At 52.1% G+C, this 18,819-nt stretch overlaps 6 protein-coding genes across 7 annotated transcripts; 2 read left to right on the top strand and 4 right to left on the bottom strand.

The window, feature by feature from the left end:
* Position 1: 1 nt before the first annotated feature.
* On the top strand, positions 2-1,898 carry PV05_06875 (uncharacterized protein; the record flags this gene model as incomplete). Its single annotated transcript, XM_013459651.1, has 1 exon — positions 2-1,898. The coding sequence occupies one exon, from the start codon at positions 2-4 to the stop codon at positions 1,040-1,042; it is 1,041 nt and encodes a 346-aa protein (XP_013315105.1). The 3' UTR covers positions 1,043-1,898.
* On the bottom strand, positions 1,773-6,824 carry PV05_06874 (uncharacterized protein). Its single transcript, XM_013459650.1, has one exon. The coding sequence runs from the start codon at positions 5,696-5,698 to the stop codon at positions 2,135-2,137; it is 3,564 nt and encodes a 1,187-aa protein (XP_013315104.1). The 5' UTR covers positions 5,699-6,824; the 3' UTR covers positions 1,773-2,134.
* A 1,867-nt stretch (positions 6,825-8,691) lies between these two features.
* Positions 8,692-10,051, top strand: PV05_06873 (uncharacterized protein). The gene is made up of 2 exons (XM_013459649.1): positions 8,692-9,608; positions 9,704-10,051. The coding sequence occupies exons 1-2, from the start codon at positions 8,939-8,941 to the stop codon at positions 9,967-9,969; spliced, it is 936 nt and encodes a 311-aa protein (XP_013315103.1). The 5' UTR covers positions 8,692-8,938; the 3' UTR covers positions 9,970-10,051.
* Positions 10,052-10,203: 152 nt separating this feature from the next.
* On the bottom strand, positions 10,204-12,054 carry PV05_06872. 2 transcript variants are annotated; one of them, XM_013459648.1, is made up of 3 exons: positions 11,879-12,054; positions 11,633-11,820; positions 10,204-11,546 (listed from the first exon to the last, which is right to left on the bottom strand). In XM_013459648.1, exons 1-3 carry the CDS (start codon positions 11,934-11,936, stop codon positions 10,434-10,436), a joined length of 1,359 nt encoding a protein of 452 aa, XP_013315102.1. In that variant the 5' UTR covers positions 11,937-12,054; the 3' UTR covers positions 10,204-10,433. The 2 variants fall into 2 exon arrangements, with proteins under 2 accessions (XP_013315102.1, XP_013315101.1); XM_013459647.1 differs by having other exon boundaries at positions 11,633-12,054.
* A 384-nt stretch (positions 12,055-12,438) lies between these two features.
* Positions 12,439-13,860, bottom strand: PV05_06871 (uncharacterized protein; the record flags this gene model as incomplete). Its single annotated transcript, XM_013459646.1, has 1 exon — positions 12,439-13,860. The coding sequence occupies one exon, from the start codon at positions 13,858-13,860 to the stop codon at positions 12,439-12,441; it is 1,422 nt and encodes a 473-aa protein (XP_013315100.1).
* Positions 13,861-14,739: 879 nt separating this feature from the next.
* PV05_06870 (uncharacterized protein) lies at positions 14,740-17,947 on the bottom strand (the record flags this gene model as incomplete). Its single annotated transcript, XM_013459645.1, has 6 exons — positions 14,740-14,813; positions 14,968-15,165; positions 15,296-15,755; positions 15,805-16,514; positions 16,694-17,372; positions 17,639-17,947. The coding sequence occupies 6 exons, from the start codon at positions 17,945-17,947 to the stop codon at positions 14,740-14,742; spliced, it is 2,430 nt and encodes an 809-aa protein (XP_013315099.1).
* Positions 17,948-18,819: the final 872 nt, after the last annotated feature.

Here is an 18,819-nt window from a genome sequence, read left to right as displayed (position 1 = left end):
CATGACGGCTAAATCCGGCCACTCGCGGCTCGATGCTCTCCAACGAGCCAACCTCGGCTTGTCCCCCTCATACAATTTGAGCTCAATGCACCAGTCCACTTCCCGATGGGACTCTCAAGCATTACAACAGCTCACCATGAACAGCACAATGCTATGGCGGACACGCTTCGTCCTTCGTACCTTTCACTCCTCCTACCGAACCTATGCCTCGTCCGCCGCAGACTCCCCCATCAAAGTCCAATATCGCGATGCTCCTCACTCCGGCCAGATTCGCATCCTCCTCCTCGACCGCCCTGAAGCTCGCAATGCTCTCTCCCGCCGCCTCATATCTGACTTGCGCCAACACGTTACCGAGATCCAAGCTGAAAAGGGCACCGGCTCAACACGCGCCCTCATCCTCGCCTCCAACACGGACAAGGCATTCTGCGCAGGCGCAGACCTCCGCGAGCGCAAGGGCATGACCCAAGAAGAAACCCGTGACTTTTTGACAACCATGCGCAACACATTCACCGACCTATCCAACCTGCCCATCCCCACCATCAGCGCCATCTCCTCCGTCGCACTGGGTGGCGGTCTCGAAATCGCCCTCTGCACCACTCTCCGCGTCTTCGCATCTTCCGCCATCGTCGGCCAGCCAGAGACAAAACTCGCCATCATCCCCGGCGCAGGCGGGACATACCGACTCCCCGCGCTCATAGGCGTGAACAAGGCCCGCGACTTGATCCTGACAGGTCGACGAGTCGGTGGTACCGAGGCGTATTTTCTCGGCTTGTGCAATCGGCTGGTCGAAACCACGCCGGAAGAACAGAAAGAGGAGGGCAAGGCGAGACAAAAAGTGCTCGACGCGAGTATACAGCTTGCCAACGACATCTGCGAAGGCGGTCCCATTGCGCTGACTCAAGCAATGCGCGCGATCAACGGCTGGCAGCGAGGTGAGGTAGCAGAGAACGAGGCGTACGAAGTCATTCTGCACACGGAGGATCGAGTGGAGGCCCTCAAGGCCTTTGCGGAGAAAAGAAAACCTGTCTTCAAGGGAAGATAAAAGAAGAACGAGAGGGGCCCTGCTAAAGAACGGACACGATCGTCGGTTTCGCATCATCCACCGTCAACCACCTCCCGCCTTCCGAGAATATGAAGTCTCGCGTGACAGGGAAAGCCACCAGCTATAAGGTGTTGGGAGGCCTGCCAGTCTAATTGAGGCAATTACCAGTCCGAGCTTATAAAGCATGCAACCCGGCTCGGCTGGGTTTGAAGTCGAGTTCCCATAGACGCAACTTCGAACCGCACGTCTCCAGACGAAAAGGGGACCGCCCGCGTTAGGTACTGGATGAGACCACCCCACTGCGAGAAAAGCCTAAGTTCTACCTGTCTTACGGTGACAACGAGGCTCATGGATCTTCATTGCCTTTGGGCTGGCGAAACGCAGAACAAGAACAACAGCATTCAAACATTCCAGTTCACTTCGCTAGTGACGGGCCTAGGGAATGAGGGAGCGGTAGGCGTGCGGTGTGCCGTGTGCCATACTCACGCAGATCTAGACGGGTCGAAGCTGAATTGATATTCGCACATTTCAGATCTCTATCCGAGCCAAAGCATCCTCCCTCACTCATCAATCCATGCACAGGAACCCCAGGAGAAGGTTGGGGACAAGGAAGAAGCCACAGTCGGAACACTGGCACCTTTGTGAAACCTAGAACGAGATGCGGCTGACGAGGGACGAGCTAACTAGTAACGCTGTCCTGTGTGAGCCTCGGAACACTATACAGAGTATTCGACGGATTATCAACTGTATGTCTCAGATCGTCTCTGCTACCTTGGTATCTCATATCACACTATCTTGTAGCTTTCCTACGTCGTAGCTCCTGTTGTATATACACCAGACCATAACTGACTGTAATTTATACTCTACTACGCCTGCCTGGACAGCCCAGACTTCCCAGTGCTCACAGCTACGTCCATTGTTGTGAACCCAGCCTGCACCTGTTCCCCCCATAAATTGAAAATAGCGACAGCCGGTAGTTGGTATCATAAAAGACATCAGATAAAAAGCACAACAAACACCTCAAAAATGCATAGCATAAGCAAAATAAGTAGCGGCGCTGACTTGCACGCTGTGACGGGATCGGGACGTTATTCATGTCAACACCCACTCTGTGCCCCTTTTGATGAACTTGTCAATCATCAACATCAGATCTGCCATCACGAAGCGGATGATGTAAAAGGCGAAAAACTCCGCTGCATTTTTGACTCCAAGTTCCAATCCGACTTGCGTCTTGTTGCTGCACTTCAGCCCTGGATCTTCGACTTGCCGTGCGATCCCATCGAGTACTTGGGCAGCATCAAACAGACGGGCCAAGCTCGACATGTACATGGCATGGATGGGCTGGATATTGGACAGCGCCGTCGGAGTTGGAGGTGGAACCATCTTTCGGTTGTGATGTGAGCGTGATGAATGCACCGAGTTGGACGATGTCATAGGTAGCGAGGCCATGGTCAAGCCAGGAGCCGAAGGGTCCTTTGACCCATTTGGTCCAATTGCAGGAGCGCTGGACTTGGACCGAAGCTTCCGCCAGCTCGAGGCAAATCCTTTTGCAGCTGCATTGTTGTTCTTGCCTTCTTGTTCTTCTTTTCCTGGTTTGAACATGTTTGAAGACCCACCAAAGCCCACGTCGCTGCCAATCTTCTTAAGCAACGTCACCCGAACTTGGTCTAGGACAGTCTCGAAAGATTGCAACTCTTCAAGCATTGCATCAGCGTCCAATGTATCCACCTTGGCCAGTTTTAGTAACGCGGCGGTCAGCAGATCACACTGGAAGACTTTGTCTTCGAGAGCCTTTAGTTTGACATTCCGTACTCGCCAGATATCTCGAGGGATGAACAGTTTTGTAGTCAGATAACCGCCTCTTGGATGGGCAAGAGTCTGGTACAGACACCGCATCAACCAGAAGGGTCGAAGTAAGGAAGACTCGGGGCAAGGTTCGAGAGGGTAAGGAGGATCCAGTGAAGCACTAGGAGTCCTGGGAGTTTTGGGCGAGGTAGGAATGCCAGTATGATCGTCAAACAGGTACAACCCCCCCGAATGGAGGAGATGCGGGCCGAATGCAGCAGTTGAGGGAGTTGGCAAGGCTGCAGAAGGCAGAGGAGGTGGGACCTTCTTCATTTCACTGTTGAAACTGCTGCTGCCCGGTGTGATTGGGGACTCGTTGTTTGTTTCGCTGGTGGCGACTGACAGGTTCCTCATTCTCAGACTAGTTGACGAATGATTCTTCTTAATATCTCCTTGAGATGACACCATCTTACCCAACTTAGAGGGCGAGGGAGGTATCATAGCATCATCAATGCTTCCCTGAGACCCACCCTGAGTCAGAGCAGGTGTAGCAGGAGAATCACTTTGGAAGGACTCTATTGATGGCACAGTTGCTATTGGCAGAAGAGGTGCGCCTACCACCGATGAGGTTGTAGGCTCTAATGGTGCTGTATGAGGAGCCCTTGGGGCGGTAGAGGAAGCCTCTGTGACAGATGATGCTGCGTTCACTGGTTTTGGTGGCTGGGTTGAAGAGCTGCGTCGTGCAAAAGTCTCAATCTTGAGCTGCTCACCAGTTCGACCTGAAAATCTCCTCTCCCGAATACCAAGCCCACCAGGCTTCTCAAGACTAAGGGGTCTGCTACTTGGCTTAGGGAACGGTAACACAGGAGCAGGAGGCAGTGCTGTCTTTGGAGGCGACGTCAATGGAGGAGTGTCTTTTGCAGGAGGAGTAGGTCTTGGTGACAGTTCAGAGATAGGTTCCTGGGTTTCTTTGAGCGTACTCAAGGCTGTAGCATTCGTTGCGGTCGTGGAGGGGATTGAACTCGCCCAAGTTCGACCAGAAATCGTGCTTGAGTCTGATTGTCGAGGAAGAGCAGATTTGGATTTGTTGTCGAATGAGAAATCATCAAAGACGTACCCTTTCGTCATCTCTTCCAGGATTCTCTCTTCTTCGTCGGACGAGGTACCCTCGTCATATTCACTTGTCAGATTCAAGTTCAATTGTTGAGATAGTCGCCTCTGCGATGTTGATTGCAACGGCGGAAGTGTCGCATTGAACGACTCCTGCCCAATCCTATCTGGCTTAGGCGTGGCATCTTCAGCGATGTCGTCGTCGTAAGCTGCATCGACAGCGGCATTGAGAGCGGCATCAAATTCTGCTTCAATCTCGTCGACAAGATTCTGATTCTGATCGATTCCAAGATCAATTGACGACAACCGAGAAGACCTAGACGAAGAGTCGCCGTCCTCAAAAGTGTCCAACCACGAAGTAGATTCCGTACTCCCCTCTCGTGCGTGGAGGATGCTTTTCACCACATCATCAGGTCTCATGGTCGCCAGCGGGGTACTCGTATCTCTATCAGAAGACAAAGACAGTGGCCTCCTAGGAGAAAGTGGAGGTGGCATATATTGAGTGTCCATGGGAACAGCAAGACTGGGGACTTGTAGCCTTTTGCGGGACGCTTCACTGAGGTAGGTTTCTCCACCAAAGATTTCAGGTAGCAACGATTCCCCCCGAGGAGGTATTTGCACCGATTCCAACACCCCAGTTGTATCTGGTTCGTTACCGTCGCTTGTGAAAAATGAATGGTTGCCGTCGTCCAATGGAGGATCTTCGGGCAGTGCTTTCTCCATCAGGCCCGAGAAGGAGTCGTCCAAATCATGAAGTTCCGCTATCCGATTGGAATAGGTACTTCTGATGGCTGATAGCTTCTTTCTGTCATCCAGGTCTGAACTCCGAACCAAGACTTGCTGCAAAAGGTCACAAGCCTCGGCGTATGCCTCTAGGGCGCCTTCTATGTTCTGAGCGTTGTCCAGAAGCACGGCAGTGTTTGCTTTTGCAAGCGCTTTGGACAGCATGGTCTTCTGGGTAGGACTCCGATGACTTCGTCCACGTGCCGGTCCACTGGATGCTGCAGCCTCGTTCGTTTCATCCTGTGCAATGGCTTCGAGACTTCTCTCTTGCGTACTGGGCCGGACAGGTTGCGCGATATACTGTGAGGCGATATTGTCCATGGGTTTGGCGCCCGGGGTCCCGGTCTTCAGATAATGTACAGACATTGCGACGGGCTCTCCAGGTTTGCCAATTCTTTTACTCTGCCAAGTCTCTCCGAAGAATTCACTGGCGCTTGGATTGAACATAGAAGTGGGTGTGAGAGGAGAAGCCGCACCGGGACTCACATCTCGAGTAGCATAGATGCGGTCGACCTGAAGATGTCCTGAATCCTGTTTCCTATGAGGACTTTGGCTGTAAGATCTCATCGATATTTGCGGAGGTTCTAGCCTTCCCGCTGCCACAATCGAAGACATCAGCGACGGTTCTATACTCCTTCGTCGCGAAGTGTTTGCTTTTACACGAACAGCTTCAGTATCAATGGCAGAGACACTAGATGAAGTCGAATGTGACCAGCGGTTGATGTTCAGATTCGGCCCCAAAGATTTGGGGTCAAATTTGTTCTCAGGTCGACTTTGCGACCGACTCCTCTCGAAGCGAAAGTATGTCGTACTAGGCAGTATGCGATCCGGGCTTTTCGACCTTCCTTTCAACTGGGCATTTCGGCCCGGTCTTACAGAGACGGAGGCGGACTTTCTGATGGTTTGCGACGAGGAGGACGCTGAATCAGACCTCGAGGTTCTCCTGTAATACGTGGCAGGTGCCGCGGCTGAGCTCATTATCTTTGACAGTATACTGATTGTATGACACCGATCAGATACTGGGGTGATGCTTGTCGCCCAGGCTGTACATGGATGTCAAATGTGGGCGATCCACGGCCGTTGTCGAGTTTTGGTGTTTGGGGGATACACTGCAGCTGCACAGATAATCTTCTAACGGTCTGCAGTCTTGCCGACAATGCAAGGCATGCAGCTTGTACCTGCAGCTGTCCCGTGTCCAGCTGAACAGGAGATGGACGAATCAAGGGGCTGTGGACAAGATGCAGAGTTGGCCCGGATGAGAATAAAATCGCCTCGGTGTAGTGTTTGTTCCGCAGTTCGTCGTGCCTGCTAATTCCACCTCTTGAACAGGATAATCGCCCTTTAAGCTCCAATGTAGAACTGCCTCAAGAGATGTCGTAGTGTCGTGTATATGGACTTTCGCGAAAGGGCCGAAACGCCTGTTCTGAACAGTCTATAACTCTGGGTTTCGCTTCGGACCAGAACATGGCGCTTATCAACCAGCCATGATTTGGAGCAACGTCTCTTTCTTTGTTTTTGTCCCTTTGAAGATTGCCTCTGCGCAATGTATATGTCGCGTCTAAACGTGGTAGAATGGGTACGTCTGTGACTGAAGACTGTAGGCTTCTGGTGTCTATTGGAGGTTCGCAAGGGGGCGGCGGGTGGTGTGATGGACGAATCGGCGAGTGATTCAATCTCCCAGGCGTATAACGGGAGCGATGCTGTCGTCGAACGCAGGTATCAATGTGGTCTTTTGGCGAAAGAAGACTGAAAACGAAGTTCAGGTGCGCTGAGTCGGTCTTTCGAGGGGCCCAAAGGGGCAGTCCGCAGTTCTGGCGGTTGACAGGTGCAGCGACAAGGCAAGTTGGCCAACGGGGGATCAAGGGTAACAGGATTAGGACCAGTTTCGCAGGGTGCAAACAGGTGTGAGTCGCTTCGAGGGCAGAAACAGTAGTGAGGATGAGACAGTCCGTACAGTGTTTCTGATTCGCAACAGCTTGAGCCAGGATCTCTTGAGTCTTCTGTACAGGACTTTTTTGAGAAAGGGCAAGCACTGGCGAGTAACGTATCCCTGACTGCTGGGCTCCCTAGACCGTGGCTCACTGGCTCGACTGGATCCTTGCAGGCCAGGAGTTGGATGGATCATGGTGGGAAAAGAGGAGACACTGGCTGCAGGCATTTGGTAACACGCGCCCTAGACTCGATTCGAGTGGTCAACAAGTCAAGCCAACAAGCCAACCCCCTGATTTCGATCCACCAGACACATGTCCAACCATTCACCATTTCATCTCCTTCTAGCGCCATCAAAAGAGGCTTCATCGACGGCATCATCATTGCCGTGGTCACGACGGTGAACGCGTTGTGGGATGTCAGGAGTGCAAAACAACCTCCCAGACTCTTTTCAGACGACCAAATCTGCCTTATCACCACCACCACCAACACAAAGAACTTCGAAAACCCCATCGGTCCTTGCGGGAGCTGCCATGCTCACCATACCCATTCCTACCTCAGTCTTGAGTTCCGTATCCCTGCTTAGTCCGATGTCACCCCGCAGCCTCTTCCGAGTCATGGTTAGGTAATGCTCCGGAGGCTTCAACATATTTTTTTAAAGGGAGTTGCTACGATTTGTTACCAGACAATCCCTTCCAGCACAGAACTCCATGCACGCAACGTGAATCGGCGACAACGGTGGCAAAAGAGATTGGCTTGTGGTGAATAACGACGCGCTCGAATGATTCCACCAGACGACGGCATTTGGTGTCAATGGTGTCGAGGTTATGCACCTCCAATGCTGGATTGAGCAACCAAGCACACCCACCAATTTGGAGGCTTGAGATAACGAGACTTCCGCGTCCTTTTTCGTCCATCTACCCCTTACTGGTGAACTTTGGATCCTTTCACTGTCTACTACTACGGAGTAAGTAACAGTGCATATGACGGTAAAGGACACCGAGGAGGGCCGCTCTTCCACCTCAAATTCGCGACCAACCTCGCCTTTCCTGCAACAATCCGTGCCGCCTAACGTGTTTTATGCGGCTGTCCAGATTCAATGACAATTACTTTCCATGCCAACCGGGGTCGGTCTTCTGGAACTTCCATGCTCCGGTGGCGCAAAGATCTATCCGTGCAACTGATCCTGGGTGTCTTATGGTCCGCAATGAAAATCGAAGGGTTCAACTGCTTTTCGGTGTTGCCACACCTCCAATCACCCAATCTGTAGGTACAAGGTTTCAGCAGTATTCCATTGGATTGTCCACGGCAGCATTCCTACTCAAGTCTGCCTGCACGCACGATTGACAGCCTCACCGACTTGCTTGGCTATCATCTACCACATCCTTCAAGGAGCCAGAGTGCAACACCAGCGAGCCATTGACGAGTGACCGTCGTCCCCCTATTAATATTACCACAATACAGGTCATTGCTACACAGGAAATCAAGGCTCAACAGCGAAGGAAAATGTACAAGTTCAAGCCGCTTCTTTCATCGTGCAATGCTGAGCGCGAAACTGTTTACAAAGGGCTAATCGCCGGAAGAATACTCGAGGTAAGATTTAAAATCATTCAAAGTACCTCACAATTTCAGTTCTCTTTCATACTTGGTCGAGACATCTTCATGCACCGAACAAGTCAGCTCTTCGACAACAGTAACGTCGGCGGCTCCCTAACATTCAATATGCTTACGTTATCACGCGCTTCTTGGATGAAGCAACTCCAACATTCAACTCTACGTCTCACGGCCACGGAGTCATCCCGTCTATATGAAGCGAGCCGATCTCCTCAAAGAGCATACGAATGATGCCCTATGAGGTCGCTACCCGAGGGTTGGAAACCCGAGGTACATCCACATGACTTCGGCAACACCACTCCTTCCAGGACTCGTGCGCTACGAGAACAGAGGTCTTTGTCATTGATCGCTCACACCAGATCTCATCGCTTTCATCGCACAAATTCGGGGGCGAAACACGATCCGCGAGGATGTTGCGCGAATAGCAACCAAACCTGGGTTCGGTAACAAATCAAGTTTCTCATAACGCAAGGAAAATGGGTCAGCCGCTACCAATGGATCCTCGTGGTCCTTCACCACCATACTAGAAATGCCTCGAGACGCCACTTTGGTCGCCTCTGACTTCGCTTCATGCACACAGAGAGATCCCCGTACCCAAAACCACGCAGTATCTACGACCTAGGAGGGCGGTAAGTGCTGATAGCGAAAAAGTCCTTAAATTCGGTATTCCAACCCATGTCTGTGTCATCTTCCGATCCAAGTTTCTGGTTCTGCTCGACCAACCCAGACTGTATAAGCCCAAGCTGGAGCAAAGCACTGGCATTCAAAAACTTCGAAGACCTCGATCTGCCACATCCAGGACTCCTCCTCGCCGCCGTCTTGACCACCATCGCAACGTTCAACGTAAGCTATATCTGCATCCGCCGGCGCCGACCGATAATGCTCGTCTCCGCCTGCGTCGGGCTTGCCGCGCTAATCACCCTGTTCGCCACCATCCAGCCGGCCCTGGCTGTCGACAAGACCTCCGACCCAGAGCTCGTGGCCAAGCTCAAATCTGCTGCCACCATGCTCGACCGGCTCGACATGCTCTCCGACGATCAGCTCGTGTACAATTTCTCCTCCAACCCCAAGTACTCCTGGGCGCCAGGCAGCGTGTGCAACGCCAACGCTGCAACATGGCCGATTCTGTCGACCGCCGGGGTCACCGTGTCGCAGCTCAACCTGGGCCCCTGCGCGATGCTGGCGCCGCATTTCCATCGCGCCAATAACCTTGTCGTTGCAGTGTCCGGATCAACACGTACGTACATGTACCAGGAGAATGGCGCACGATTGGTCGAACAGACCCTCACGCCGGGCATGATGACTATTTTCCCGCCGGCCAGCGTGCATTCGATGTATAACATGGGTATGTTACAGACGTCCCCTTCCACATTTGAGGGATCGAATTCGAGTCAATTTGAGACTTTATGACATGTGCTGACGTGCTTGATTGTGGGCTAGGCTGCGAGAACAACCAACTCTACTCGTTCCTCAACGACGCGGATGCATCGACAATCAACGTTGCGCAGGCGTTCTTCATGATGCCGCAGGACATCGGGATGACGGTCATGCCGTTCATCAATCTCACAAAGGACAGCTGGGCCGCGACGGGCGAGTCGATTCCCGCCGTTGGGACAGGTAGTCAGCAGGGGTTTGAGGCGTGTTTGCAGAAGTGTGGACTCTCTGCGACTGGGTACGCATCGATGGGACCGGTTGTCAGAATGTGAGAAAGGAGGAAATAGGGCATGTTACGCTATCTCCCCTATCCTCTTTCTTCATTCATTCATTTCGGGGGGGGGGTATAGCTCGTGTTCTTTGTTACGCTGAAGTGGATGCTTCTTTCTGTCTTGTCATGGCCATTCTTGGGGTATCTTTTGGCCCTTGATCACGGATCCTGCACTGTCTTGAACCGGGTTGTGGGAATCATCCACCCACTTTTGCGAGGTGGATGGATGTGCTATGCTTTTTGTACCTGTCATTCGCTGTGGGAGAAAACCAATTCATTACCATGTTTTGCACCGCTCTATATGGCTATGTGGAAGTACCTTTATTCTATGGCTTCCATGGGAAAAGGAATCGTGTTTCGCCTCAAGACTCTGTACAAGGATCTCTCTTGATTATCCGCCGTGTTCCCGCTGACGTCCGGTCGACCATCATGTTTTAGGTACCCCATTCCCATTGGGGGCTTTAGTTACTGTGCAATTCTCAAATCAGCAATACTACTCTCCGGGGTACTCTCCTTGACCGGCGTGCGCCATCCACTCGGCGTCTCCGGCCGGCTCTTGTCCGTCGCATTACTATGCAGACTGACATTTTCCCTGTACGCGACGTACTCACTATCCGCATACCCCAGTACGCCCACGATCTCGCTGCTCCTCATGCCTTTGATCCTCGCAACCTCGCCGGCCGAATAATTCACCACGGCACGGCCGATCTCCTCACCCTTCTGGACGAGATGCATCGACGTCGCGCTCGAGTCGCCCATCGGCGAGAGACTCCCCAGTGGCTGCTTGTCGACCACAACGAGCCTGACGGCTTCTTGTTGCGCGAAATTGCCCTCGACCGCAACCACACCGACGGGTAGTAGTCCGGCCTTATTGGCGAGCGCGTTACTCGCACCGCGGTCGATGAATATCGTCCCGTGAGGCGCGAGACCATGCAGAATCCAGAACGCCCGGTTTCTGATCGGACTACTGCTGGGAACGAAGCGGGTGTGTAGGGGTGGGACGGGCACGCTCAAGACGCCACCGCCACCTGTCTCCGGGTCGATCGGGGGATGGAGGTGGCGAATAATGGCTGCGATGTTGCCCGGTTTCGAGGACTTTGTGATGATCGTCGACGTGCCTGCCGCGGTTGCGAGTCGGGCTGCGACGATCTTCGTCGCCATGCCGCCGGTGCCCAGCGCGGAGCCGGCCGACGAGACGTCGACCTGGAGCGCATCGATGTCGTCGACCACCAGTATGGGTTGGGCGTCGGGGAATTTCCGTGGATTCTTGTCGTACAGGGCTTCGACGTCGGTCATCAGGAAGAGATAATCTGCGTGCACCATTGCCGCCGTGATGGCAGAGAGCGTGTCGTTGTCGCCGAATTTGATCTCGGACACTGCAAGCGTGTCGTTTTCGTTGACGATAGGGATCACGCCGAACGACAGCGTTTCGGCCAGCGTGTTTTGAGCATTGAGATACTGAACCCGGTCGGCTATGTCGTTGCGCGTAAGGAGTATCTGGGCAACTGGCTGATTCATGTGTGCGAAGAGTGAATCCCAGATGGACATCAACCTGGATTGGCCAATGGCGGCAAGAGCCTGAGTAACAACAACGTCATCGTGAGCAGGGGTCCATGGGTAGGAACGAGAAGCAAGAGAGAGACAAGAGGGTTGGTGAAGCTCACTTGGACCTGAGCGAGGTGTTTCGGCCTCTTGGGCATATTCATCCTTTGCAGGCCAACACCAATGGCGCCCGAGGAGACGATGATGACTCGGTGTCCATCTCGCCGCAATTTGATCGCGGTTTCAACGATCAGGGATAATATTGACAGGATCGGTTCATGTGTGGTCTCATCGACAATCGAAGACGTTCCTATAACGATGGTGAGTTTTCTGGCCGATGCTCTTTTGAAATATGGCATGGTCTTCACCAATTTTAATGACTATCGTCAAATGCCTGCCGGGTTTCATGGTTGCGGTAAATATCATAGAGGATGTCCGACCGTGAGCTCTCTTGAGACAAGTCTAACATTTTGACAAAGAATGGCAGAGGAAAGGAGCGAAGTCGAAGGTCGCACGCCCTTCGTCGACAGACAACAAGTCCGAGGTGTTCAATCAGATGCATCCTGCTAAATTTAATTGTTCCAATCTTCGAGTCACGATGCAGCCCCACAGTGCCAAGTCTGCTTCTAAAAGCAGCGTCGCCAAGAAATATACAGTGCAAGGAGTTGGCGGGCAAGGCTGGGCAGTGCTAGGGGCGAGGCTGAGCAGCAGTATGTAACAGGAACAACGAAGAGGAAGATAATGCAGCATTGCACAGAAGTCAGACAACCTCAAGGAGGGTCTGCTGGCTTCTCATCGGACACGCGAATTTGAATTCGCCAAGCCGTAACATTCGAGATCGACTGGATTCGGCAGCAGTTGTGTGAACTCATGACACTCTTGCAGTGTCTGCCGCGAGCTATGAATTGAAGCAGCACACAAGGAAGAACTATTGATTGTCGGTGTATGGCGGCGGTGGTATATCTGGAATCAATCCATCCTCTTCAAGCCAACCTCCTATGCCAGTTTCGGGGACTACCTGGAGGTCTCCCCAGTCATCACTGGACCTGTGCCTGTAGTCGCGCCACTGAATACCAGCCAGTTCACAGCCATACTCGTCGTCCGTCTCCAGACCCTCGATCAGCCTCCTTTCCAACTCTTCTCCGGACTGTGATACCACCCGGATAGGGACATCACTCAGACTGAACCTGCATCTCTTGCTTTCGAACTGCAGGGAGAAAGATATCTCGAGGGTGTAGAAACGTGCGATGTTGTACGTTGAGAAGTCGGAGACCAGTAGTACAGTGGGTACAGACAGGTCTACAGTGTCGGACAGGTTGACAAAAGTTGCTGGCGTACTTGATTCAGACATTGATCGACACATTCTGCGGACAGGTACTCGACATGACCCTTTACGGGTGAAGATACGTCTGACCGAGCAGTCCGAGTGGCACCCTGCTCTAACTTTGGTGTGCTGAAGTAAGGACAGCTTGAAGCATCGAATGACAAGATCTGGCTCTGGCTCTGGCTCTCTTTCCATCTGCAGCGGCAATGGGGAAGCGGTGTCGCTATATACGCTGCCAGAAATTGGGACAGAAAGTGCTGATGTTGACTGATCTTTGATCTCCAACCTCTTTGGTAGAAGGACAGAGAAGCGCAGTTCGATCTTGGATCTTTGCCTTTGAGGGATGATACAGGGAATTGGAAAGAGCCGGTGCACCATGCGCCGTGAAGGATCACGAATAGGACAGTGCATGGTATGGCGGTGGACGACATACGGCCAATCGGAGCCGGAAGCTGGGAGGATATCTGGACAGATGTCCAAATTTTCCACAGATACCGTCTTAGAGGATTGCACTTTCTTGCCCTTGCTCATGTTTGGGGCGCGCTGCACGAGTGTCGCTTCCAGCACGTACCGAACAGAGCAAACAAATCTTCCGCTCTGTGTCATGCTTGGTGGCAGAGGATGTGGTTCGGGTGCCGTGTCTCCTTTCCATGGGTGTTTCTGTTGGAAGAGTTCTTTCGAACCACGAGGTAGAAGCCGGGGAGCCGCAAACAGAGGGATTCGAAAGGCAAAGGGCCATGCATATGTCCCCTCATGCTGTACGCATCCGCCATTGTACAGATCTTGATGCCGGCTGAAAAGGTAGCTCTTAGAATCATAGTCATGTCTGCAAACCATCATATCGCCGTAATTCTGGTTCAAGAAGACGCTCGTGTGACCTCTAAAGTCCACACATAAGGAGTCGACTATCCGGGGCTCATAGGTGATGAACTTGACCACTCCTAGAATCATAGAGCCAGGCGTGAATGGCTTGCCGTCATCGTTGGAAAGGCTGATAGAAAGCCTCATCGTAGCAGGGTGTGCCATGACCAACTGTCCCGATTGTTTGCGTACCAAGTATGGTTGTAAAGCTGTTGGAGTTACCCAGCTCACTCGGTCATGTCGGATTTCATCGTTCGTTGGAACATAGCCTGAGGCATCGTGATATAGCTTCGACAGACACTTCAAGACCTCACTCAACGGGCATCTGTCATGTGCACATGGAGATCATGTCAAAATCAGACACCTCGGACGACGCAAGAAGAAATTCGGTGCGTGGCTGATCGGAAGAACACATGCACATTTCAGCAATCAGTTGCTTTTTTCGGTTCTGCAAGGACTCGTTTAGCTTAGGGGACAACGAATTCGTGCATTCACTGCAGGTGTCCTCTCGCTTTGCTGAGAATGGGGGCATCCGAGAGCTGCCTGGCCTCTAGTCGTTGCGTCCGGCTCGGACGGGAAATTCAGCCATCGTACGATACGTGGGGGTTTCCCAGGTGCAGAAGTTCCTTGCGGAGATTCTTCTCAACATCTCCCATAAGCATGGTATAGTCTACCCGTGAACCCGGACTTCATGGGACATGCTTTCGATTACAATCTTTGATAGACACGTCAGGATAGGAGGCCGGCTGTAACGGACGAGGTGACAATCGAGCCAACACAGACTGAAGTAGGCTGCAGAAACTGCACAGTAGGATCGTTAGTTGAAGCTTGCCACCAGCACCATGCCCGCTCTTCACACAAGGACGAAGGAACCCAGATCTGTGTAAACCTGCATTGTCAAGCTAGCCACAAAGAAGTCCATTATGTACAGGTCGTCTTGCAGATATTCGAGCTCTTGAGAAGCAGAGGAAACAATAGTGGGTGGTCGCCCTTCACCGCTTCCCCTCCAAAGGGATGTCGAATCCAATCGAGGGGCCCTGATGCTCATCTACCATCATATTCTGTGTTACTCCGGGCAATGAACGGATTGTAAGCTGCATTGACGAATTGCGCCGACCCTGCGAAAAGTATCAGGCATCAATTCAAAAGGATGGCCCCTGTCCCTTCTCAACGGTGCGAGAAACATCAGACCCGCCAAGCTCAAAATGCTCAACTAACTCGAACTCAACTCGAGATATGGGGGTAGAGGAAAACAACAGGAAGGTAACTTACACATTACCGGCTCTGAGACCTCATAGGGCATGGTCTGATACATGAGGTTAAATGAGTCCTGGCCAGGGCCGAATGGGTCGAAAGGTGACGGCATAGTAAGTTCGAAGGCTTCGGTAGATGGCATGATGTTTCGGGAATTGTCGGTTGCGTTCTCGACTGGATTCACCAGTCCGTCTTCAGGGAGATTCGGTACTTTTCCTAAGGGACGAGTAAATGCATGTCAGCCAGGTCGCTATAGCGCTCGAATTGAGAGGAATGACAAGCCACCTGTGATCACCAGTCCTCTAGAATACTTGGATAGGCACTGATAGGGAAGACAATAGCTCACCTCTGGACATCATTCGGGTCTTTTTGAGCCGTTGCATCATGTCTCTGGCGAGTTTTGCTGCGTTCGAGTTCGAACTCAGGGCCTGGAACACTGTCAGGCAAACTTCAGCATCTTCATCAACAGCTTCCCAGTCTATGTCGCTGAACACATCTCCCTCCAGGTTCAGATCCACACAGATTCCTGCAACCAGCAGGATCGAACTTGCGCAAATCAGACAAGATATCATCTGCCACCAGGGGAAACCGTAAACCAGGCTCTTCTTGTCTTCGATGTTGTGAAGGAGCCTCGCGGTATGTTGAGCGGCTAAGATGCACTTTCTTTTCGACAGAGAGATACGACCGTATTCTGCTTGGCAAACCGGCCTGGAGCTAGGACTTGATTCGAGCAATTTGGCAGGTGACAGAAGCGACCGATGAATCAGAGCTTGGAGGTTGTAGAATTTTATGGCCAGCATGTTCCGCTACCGCTCATGTCAGACAGGTGAGTATAACGACCCTGTGAATACGTACTTGTCTCTTGAACGTCATAGAGTTCTCAAAGGTGTGAGAGAGGTCGAATCTCAGATGCCGCGGCAACTGCGATCTCCATTGCAACATCTCAGAATCCAATCGATCAATCACTGACAGGATCAAAGCGACGTCCGTGGCTTTCTTCGGGCCATACAAATTGTCGAAGACTCTCCCAATGATTGTGGAAAACTTTATCATTGCAAGGAAATAGTCCCCAATCCAAACCTTCTGATTGACCTCGGGCTGATCATTTTGGCTTGAAAGATCAACATTAGACCCCCTAGACGGCAGGTCCACGTAAAAGCCCTCTTCGCTAATAGCTGGCGGACGCCCTAATTGCAAAGCTAGAAGACGGTCGAGCACAAAGATGGAGTACCAAACTCGACGACACATTTCCCTCGGCGCCAGGGCATCTTCACAAGATGCTCGGTGACCCTCTTCGACGTGGAGGCCAATGCTTTGGGCAATGCGGACTGCCATTCCCAGGGTTGTCCAGCATCGGTCCGTCTGGCAAGTAGCGAGTAGGTAAAAGCATTGAGCAAGGAGTGCGCTAACATGGTCGACCGTATGCTTCGACGCGTAATTTCGTGCTATAGTGACTGCGTGATCGAAATAGCGTTGATGTTGACCAGACGTCTGCGCCTGGATAGGATGCTCAGCTTCAGACTCAGCAATACCCTCATAGCAGGAACCGATAGCAAAGACGGTCACTAAAGTGGAGTTAGTATATGGCCACGATGTACATTCTTCATTGAGAACACTTGGTAGAAGAATAGATAGGAACCTGTCTTGGATACTGTTGGACGACAAGGACAGAGAAGGATCGCTCTCAGCTCTCTCATGTAAGGCCTCCGTCCAAATATACTGGGTTGATGTTCAGTGAACTTACACAGTAGGGATAGCCATGGCCCGCGGAAGCCCTCCAGTGAATCTGACTGCCAGAACGATTCGTATGTCTGCCTGAAGTCGGGCTCCGAAATGAAAGGATAGGCAATATGAATTGTCGAAAAATATATATACACGAGACGGTCGGCACTTGCCCTTTCTGGAAGTAGAACATGGCTTTTATCTCCAGGATCTTGGGCAATTGGGCCTTCTTGTTCATAGCTGTCAACCCGTGCCTCGGGATGACCTTGCTGTCGATCTGGCTCAGGTGGCCGACAGTATGCCAATTCCATATCGTGGAAGAATCGGATGTCGCTCGCCTCCCCGAGGTAGCGTTGTGACGGAGATTTCTCGCTAGTCTTCACCACGCCCTGCTCAGTCAAGGACGGAGTCATCGTCGTACCTTGGGTACACGTTGAATCAGAGACCGGGATCTGAAGTGATGCCAGGCCCAGATTCACCGTTTTCCGATCGTTTTCGGAGAGTTTATCGCGAAGACCCCTAAGGAGGCTGTCGTACACCGCGATGGAATCTCTCAGTTTCTGCATCTCGTCGTCCACGGACAGGAAGCCTAGCTGCGTATGGTCGCATTGAGAAACACCTTTCCGTTGACCATTATCTTTCCAGTAGCAGGCATATCCATAGCCTGCACATCGACCACAAATAGGATGGTTACCATCACACTGGTGACATGGATGTCAGCTTAATCTGTACCCAACGCGGTATCGGAGAAGAGGTACTATGGTCTCATGGGTAAATCGTGTAATTAAACTGGCTTCACCGGGATGCAAAACAGCTGCCGCTTGAACCGCCGAAGCAGCAGTCAGACCTTGCATTTAACAGGAGGCTCTCCTGCCACACAAATTGTCCTCGCTGCTGTTTGTCGTTGAATGGAACCATAGCGCCAAAGTACACGATTTACCTATGAGACCGTAGTGCTTTGCATTACCTTCGCTTTCAGACTCCGACAACTCTCACAAGCACGCGTAACGCGGCGGCGCTTCAATGCGGGGGTGTCACTCATTCTGACGGGTACAGGTCCGGATGATGGATGCGACGGCTGCGAGACTTTGGCACCGAGCGACCTATATCTTCCAAGCAACAGAGCACCTGCAAGGGACCACGTCACGATGGACAATTGACAGATATTCTGGCTTCCCGTTGTCGTCTTTGCTTCTCCGTTCGTTTCGCCAGATCCGGGTGTTCCGATGCCCAGCGAATTAAAATCCTGGATCTCGTGGGTGCGTGGCTCGAGCATGGCTAAACCGGAATTGGTGTTATTGCTGGGCTTTCTGTGGGGGTAATCATGCTAGATTGAAGTTCGTTTGACGTCGACCTTGACTCCAGTGATGCCTTGTGAATGCTACGCCTCGGCGGCTCAACTGTTGGTCGTAGGAGACGAAGGATGAAACTGATCTCCAAGGCAGAGGCACGATGAATTGCTTCAACTCATGTGGCATGGGGGAAAACCGGTTGGATGAACAGAAGTCATAAGTAATAGAAATCCTAGACCTGGCAAGTGTCCACCGGGTACGGGAAGTGGTCGTTGTTACCGCCTGTCCCGGTTAACGCTAGCGGCGCGTTGCATGGTATTTAGTAGCAGTGCTAGAATCTTTGTACTACGCTTCGAAACCGAAACTGCCTTCTGCTACTGCGACAATCCCTTCAGACACCAGGTCCAAAAATGTCTTCCCCACGAGGGCGACGGAGGGTTGTAGATGTCGAGAAAAACCCCATGAGCCAGCAGTCCGAGCGGGAGTCTTCAGCTCCTTCTCGATCACGAACGTCTGATGTCTATGACGACAATGCCGCATTGACTGAGATGGCTATGCCAGAACCTGCAGAGCCTGACAGCTGCAGACAAGACTCCCTGGAGCAAGAGGAAACAAGAGCGTTGAGCGAGCAAGAACAGCTGGAGCCAAGTCGAAGAAATCGACACCGCGGGACTCTAACTGAATTGGTGATGCCTTCATTTGGCAGCAACATCAGCAGTAGAAGAGCACCTGAGCACGAGCAGGATGATATTGTTTGTGGGGGTGGAGGTGAAGAAAAACAGCTGCAACAGCCACAGACCAAATGGAACTCGGCGTCACTCACTCACTTATACATCATATCACACCTCATATTCTT

Source organism: Exophiala xenobiotica (assembly GCF_000835505.1).
Source record: "Exophiala xenobiotica strain CBS 118157 unplaced genomic scaffold supercont1.4, whole genome shotgun sequence".
Classification (NCBI taxonomy): domain Eukaryota; kingdom Fungi; phylum Ascomycota; class Eurotiomycetes; order Chaetothyriales; family Herpotrichiellaceae; genus Exophiala; species Exophiala xenobiotica.
Note: the sequence above shows the minus strand (reverse complement) of the source record. Positions and strands in the feature narration are given on the sequence as shown.